Source organism: Melitaea cinxia, chromosome 18 (genome assembly GCF_905220565.1).
Source record: "Melitaea cinxia chromosome 18, ilMelCinx1.1, whole genome shotgun sequence".
Lineage (NCBI taxonomy): Eukaryota > Metazoa > Arthropoda > Insecta > Lepidoptera > Nymphalidae > Melitaea > Melitaea cinxia.
In genome coordinates, this window is record NC_059411.1 from 15,686,139 (window position 1) to 15,692,937 (window position 6,799).

Genomic DNA, 6,799 nt, shown 5'->3' on the forward strand with positions numbered 1-6,799 from the left:
CAAAAAATTTTTTTGGTATTTTTACTATTCTTATTGTAAAATTACACAATGTATTGTAAAATTACTAAAAAATACTACTTGTCTGTAGCCATGTGTAATTTTACTAAACAGGTTATCAATTTTCGATACCAAGCACCTTAAATTTACGAACATTGTGCGTATTTTAATTTAATCTGTAGTCTAGTAAGATTGTGAAACAATAGTTAAATTCGAATTCTAATGAATTCATTGGAAATCCAATAATCTTCTCATTAATTTTATTATTTTGACTGTAAAATTATACAGTGTTTTGTATAATTAACAGTATAATAGGGTAACTACTTTTTTAGATGAACCAAAATTGTTAGTATTTCGGTTTACCATAGTTTCTTGAAAGATTACAAAAAAAAATGTTTATTTACATATTATTGAAATTATTAAAAATTTATCAATATTTTTATATCATATTTATATGTTAAATTTTGATTTGAAAATTATATATAGTAAAGTTATGATTAATAAAGCATTTTTAACTTCCCTCTAAAAAAATTTAAATTTTTTTTAAAAATCGGGAAGTTATTGGTTTTACCCCGTTTTTCGAAAGTCGAGTTTTCATCATATCTCGACGTTTAAAGGCCCTAGAAAGCTTCCCTGACTATTTTTACGAGGGTGTCTGTATGTCTGTGTGGATGTGTGTGTGTACGCATGTAAACCTCTTATAACTTTTGAACGGCTTGACCGATCGAAACGAGACTCGTGGCATTCGAAAGGGTTCCACTCAACTTAGACTTCCTGAAAATTTGAAGTGAATCGATTCGGTAGATTTTGAGAAATTTAAAAAAAAACCGCGAAAAAATTTTTTCGAAAATGATGTTTTTTTAGAATAACTTTTTGGCTATTGCACCGATCAATTCCATAACCTAATCAGCTCTTAAGCTCAAAAAACGACGTCGAATGCCGTTTTGCAAATCAAAATCGGTTCATTCGTTCGTGAGATATCGAAAACCAAAAAAATCGAAAAAATTAAAAAACAAGCGTTTCTTAGAATAACTTAGTAACTTTACGTCTCATCGGTTTCGCTCTCATTGTAACATTTTTACGCCTCAAAAAACTGCGTCGATTGCCGTCTTGAACATCGAAATCAAACCACGCGTTTTGCAGTTATGGCATTTCAAAAATTCCAAAAAAAACGTTTTTTCAAGATAACTTTGAAATTTTGAGACTTATCGATTTTGTTCTCTTCACAACATTTTTAGTACTCGAGAAACTGCGTCGAATAGCATTCAGAAAGTTAAAATCGGTCAATTGATGCGTAAGATATCGTTGTTGCAAAAGTTCTAAAAAAAATTTTTGAGCTCGAAGAGCTCAAAAATCATTAATGTTGAAGTGTTGATGAGCTCGCAGAGCTCAACAAAGCACTCCTGAACTTACTTCGGCGCGCTTCGAGTGTAGATAGCGGGAAGTTGCAAGGATGGCCTTCAGGGTCATCCTCTTTTCGAATTTTTTTTTTAACAAGTTATAAAGTTAGAAAATGTTGGTGAATTAGCTGGTTAGAAAATGAATTATCGAATACTTAATTTTTTTCCATTCAATCTTAATATATGTATTTAATTTTTTTCTTGCAGTTAAAAGTAATGATTTTTTTTCTCAGTTAAAGTTCTAATATAAGGAGAATAATTATGTATAAACTATCATTTAAAATATTAAATATTCCCTGACGGTTTTATGGGCTAAAAGTTCTTAGTATGCATAAAAAAAAATCATCGGTAAAATCATTTGATCTGTTATTTCTTTCTTAAACACTCACTTTTTTCATTTAACTAAAAAAATATGTAATCCATGATTTTTTTATGTTTACAAATAATTTTAATTATTTCGAATAAATCAGTTAAATTATTAAACTCAACATGATCGTGGAAATATTATTATTTTTTTGTACGAATTCAAGTCTCAAGCAAGGTTTTTATTGAAACCGTGATCATTGATGTTCAATATAAGTCGGTAGCATGAGTTGCACTTTTTTGCCTAGCGTCAGGGAAAGCCAGGTTCGAATCCTAATCAAAAGCAAAGATTTTTTTTATTTTATTTTATTTCGAATTATTACGTAAAATTTTTATTAAATTGATGATTTTAATTTTCTGTAAATTTTTATTTTATTTATAAATTATTTTATGTTTTAAACTGAAAAATTGTGTATGTGTATACTATAGAGTAAATAATCATTTAATCTACTAAGAAACATAAACTCGTTTAATCGGTCTTGAAAAATGCTCTTGATTTGAGTGTCGTTATTGTTAGTATATAGAAATTTGACACTACACCGTCTTCCTCGAAAAAAAAATAAATTTAAGTGTTTGTAAGTATACGAAGGTTACACCAGATAGTTTATCAATCTTCAACGTAACCAGCGTCTATAGTATTAAACTTTATAGATTTAATAATAGTCATATGAACAATATAACATAGAAATAATACATATATAAATATATAGATACAAATATTATATTACACCCAGACTCAGGCGGGAATCGAACCCGCAACCCGCAGGACAGAAAGCAAGGCCACTACAAACTGCGCCAACGGGTTAGTCATAATATATGTATTTTGAATACCTAAATGAAATAAACAAAAACTTATTCAATAATTGTATTATAAAAAATTCAAAGCTTTATGAAGAAATATTGTGTTATTTATTGTGTACTGTACACAAAAATATGACACGGTACATGAATAACACAATATTTCCCGTATAAAATAATTAATCCAGTATTAAATACAGTATTAGATAATAATTATTACATTTAGAAACTGATTCGCTAGATTTATATTGTTCCATTACTATTATTTATAACTATATCGTTCAGCTTATTTTTGTCATTTTGGCGTAAATTGTTTATGATACTTTGTAAAGTATCATTATTATTTTATACTGCTATTAGTATTACTATTTTATTTCCTCAATAAATGGTTTTATTAACGTAAACAATATGTAATAATTTTTATTTATATTTTAATTTTAAATTAATCAATTAAGTCCTATATTTTTAACGTTTAAATTATTTAAATTAACGACTTCCAGGATATTAGGAAGTATCAAAAATAAAATAACAGCAACAATAATAAGTTGGTAAAATAACATCAGATGTCTCTAGTTTTAAAAATCTCAATTGAAATCAATTGTACAGTACAATAAGAAAGCTACATAGTAAATTTACTAAACATTTTTATGATCAATTATTGATTAAAATTACAAAATTGTATAGTAAAATTACTAATCAAATTTTCTGTAACTGCTTGGCAAATTTCCAAAAATATTTTGTAATTTTATCAAACCCAATTCAAATGAATTGGTTGGTGTAGTTACGAAACTGCGTAGTAAATTTACTAAACATTTTTATGATCAATTATTGAATAAAATTACAAAACTGTATAGTAAAATTACTAATCAAATTTTCTGTAACCGCTTGGTAAATCTCCAAAAATATTTTGCAATTTTATCAAACTCAATTCAAGTGAATTAAGTAGTATAGTTACAAAACAGCATAGTAAATTTACTAAGCATTTTCATGATACATTCTTGAGTAAAATTACAAAACTGTATGATAAAATTACTATTTAAATCTTCTGGAACTGCTTGGTAAATTTCCAAAAACATTTTGTAATTTTCTCAAATTGAGTTGAAGCATTCTGTTTAGTAAATTTACTAAATTGTTTTGCGTTAAAACTTCCCACACATTTTTAGTAAGTTTACCAAAGAAATTTTTAACAGTGTATCGCAGTCCACTGCTGCACATAGGCCTCCCCAAGTTCGCGCTAAACATTTCAGTTTTCCATTAATAACAAAATAAAAATAATCCATAAATTAGCAATTATCATTCAGCCACCGCCAACAATCTTACATTGATCGTCAGTCCAGCGGGCCCGATGGCGTCACACACTGCGTTTGGCAACAGGCTGTTTCCACTCTACACTGTTAAAAATTTCTTTGGTAAACTTACTAAAAATGTGTGGGAAGTTTTAACGCAAAACAATTTAGTAAATTTACTAAACAGAATGCTTCAACTCAATTTGAGAAAATTACAAAATGTTTTTGGAAATTTACCAAGCAGTTCCAGAAGATTTAAATAGTAATTTTATCATACAGTTTTGTAATTTTACTCAAGAATGTATCATGAAAATGCTTAGTAAATTTACTATGCTGTTTTGTAACTATACTACTTAATTCACTTGAATTGAGTTTGATAAAATTGCAAAATATTTTTGGAGATTTACCAAGCGGTTACAGAAAATTTGATTAGTAATTTTACTATACAGTTTTGTAATTTTATTCAATAATTGATCATAAAAATGTTTAGTAAATTTACTACGCAGTTTCGTAACTACACCAACCAATTCATTTGAATTGGGTTTGATAAAATTACAAAATATTTTTGGAAATTTGCCAAGCAGTTACAGAAAATTTGATTAGTAATTTTACTATACAATTTTGTAATTTTAATCAATAATTGATCATAAAAATGTTTAGTAAATTTACTATGCTGTTTTGTAACTATACTACTTAATTAACTTGAATTGAGTTTGATAAAATTACAAAATATTTTCGGAAATTTACCAAGCAGTTACAGAAAATTTGATTGGTAATTTTACTATACAGTTTTGTAATTTTAATCAATAATTGATCATAAAAATGTTTAGTAAATTTACTATGTAGCTTTCTTATTGTACTGTACAATTGATTTCAATTGAGATTTTTAAAACTAGAGACATCTGATGTTATTTTACCAACTTATTATTGTTGCTGTTATTTTATTTTTGATACTTCCTAATATCCTGGAAGTCGTTAATTTAAATAATTTAAACGTTAAAAATATAGGACTTAATTGATTAATTTAAAATTAAAATATAAATAAAAATTATTACATATTGTTTACGTTAATAAAACCATTTATTGAGGAAATAAAATAGTAATACTAATAGCAGCATAAAATAATATTGATACTTTACAAAGTATCATAAACAATTTTCGCCAAAATGACAAAAATAAGCTGAACGATATAGTTATAAATAATAGTAATGGAACAATATAAACTAAACTAATTTTAGAATAAAGTTATCCTATATCATCTAATTAAAAAGTAACAAGTTATGGATACTAGTCATCGGATTCATCAGCAAGGTAGGAATCAATATCTTTAGTCAGTTTGAAGACTTTAGGATGGATTTTCGTTGCTTTTCTCTTACCACCTCTCTTTGTACCCTTGGGAGGACAAATTTGTAAGAAAAATTGTTGTAAAATTTTATTTAAAAACTCTTTTTAATTTATTCAAGCTATTAGTATTAAAGGAATATAATTATTCAATTATTCAACTACAGATAATTAATAATAGTTCCGTAAAAGAGTAGTATGCAAACAATTTGAACATTAGTCAAATTAATTTTGTTTTTGTAAAAAAAAAAAACTAATTTCATGAATTTAATACAAATATACAAAATCTCTATACCTCTGATTATTAATACAGGATTGACAACAGGAACGTGCTTAAGTAATTCCGCATCTTCAATAGATTCCTACAAATACAAATTAATAGAATTAAATTTCGTATTATTACTAAATTAATATCTGTGATTAAGAATAATGAAAATATTTACAACTTACATCAATTATATTGTAGAGAAATGTCAAATTTTCTTTCATGAATTTCACGATTAATTCAAACACAACCGTGTTATATGGTTCGTCGTTTTTTTTTTGTTCACTATATTTTGTTGCGAGTTTTAGTCTATCACGAACGAATTTTCGTTCACCGTCAACCGCATTTTTTTTGCTCTTATCTTTTACTTCTCGAGCAACTTCTAGATTTTTGGCCCAGCGGTTGATGGGTTTTGATAGCTTTTCCAATGATGTTTTCCATACCACATTTGTATCTTTGCCTAATAATTCATCAGCGTGCTGCACTATGAATTTATAGTGGTAGAAGAATGGCCACTGTTGAAAAATTGTTGAAAGATCTTTTCCAATGTGTATTTCCTTTCTTTGCAAAAAATAACATTTTTGCATTAGAGTTAATATTTCATCAGTAATGTGCTCATCCAGTGTATCATATTTATCTATTAATTCTGATTTTTGTTTACACATTAACTCTAATTCCTCAGAGGACGGTGAAACTGGTAGATAAGCTACACAGCCATATTCATCCTGCATCTTTGGCTTTTCGACAAGCTCATCATTATCATCTAACGAATCAGATGTTTTACTTCTATCTCCAGCTTGAATTTTTATTTGATAACGTACTGCGCTGTATACGGTTTGTTGTAGTGATTGAATCTCATCATCAATACTGCCTATTGTTGTTTTAAAACTTTCGTGATATTTTATTAATCATAACTTTACTATATATAATTTTCAAATCAAAATTTTACATATAAATATGATATAAAAATATTGATAAATTTTTAATAATTTCAATAATATGTAAATAAACATTTTTTTTTGTAATCTTTCAAGAAACTATGGTAAACCGAAATACTAACAATTTTGGTTCATCTAAAAAAGTAGTTACCCTACACTGTTAAAAATTTCTTTGGTAAACTTACTAAAAATGTGTGGGAAGTTTTAACGCAAAACAATTTAGTAAATTTACTAAACAGAATGCTTCAACTCAATTTGAGAAAATTACAAAATGTTTTTGGAAATTTACCAAGCAGTTCCAGAAGATTTAAATAGTAATTTTATCATACAGTTTTGTAATTTTACTCAAGAATGTATCATGAAAATGCTTAGTAAATTTACTATGCTGTTTTGTAACTATACTACTTAATT

The 6,799-nt window shown here is 26.8% G+C and overlaps 1 protein-coding gene across 1 annotated transcript; it reads right to left on the bottom strand.

Annotated features, from left to right (window-relative positions):
* Positions 1–5,131: 5,131 nt before the first annotated feature.
* LOC123662157 lies at positions 5,132–6,259 on the bottom strand. The gene is made up of 3 exons (XM_045597041.1): positions 5,636–6,259; positions 5,481–5,547; positions 5,132–5,289 (listed from the first exon to the last, which is right to left on the bottom strand). Exons 1-3 carry the CDS (start codon positions 6,179–6,181, stop codon positions 5,132–5,134), a joined length of 771 nt encoding a protein of 256 aa, XP_045452997.1. The 5' UTR covers positions 6,182–6,259.
* Between the last annotated feature and the right edge of the window lie 540 nt (positions 6,260–6,799).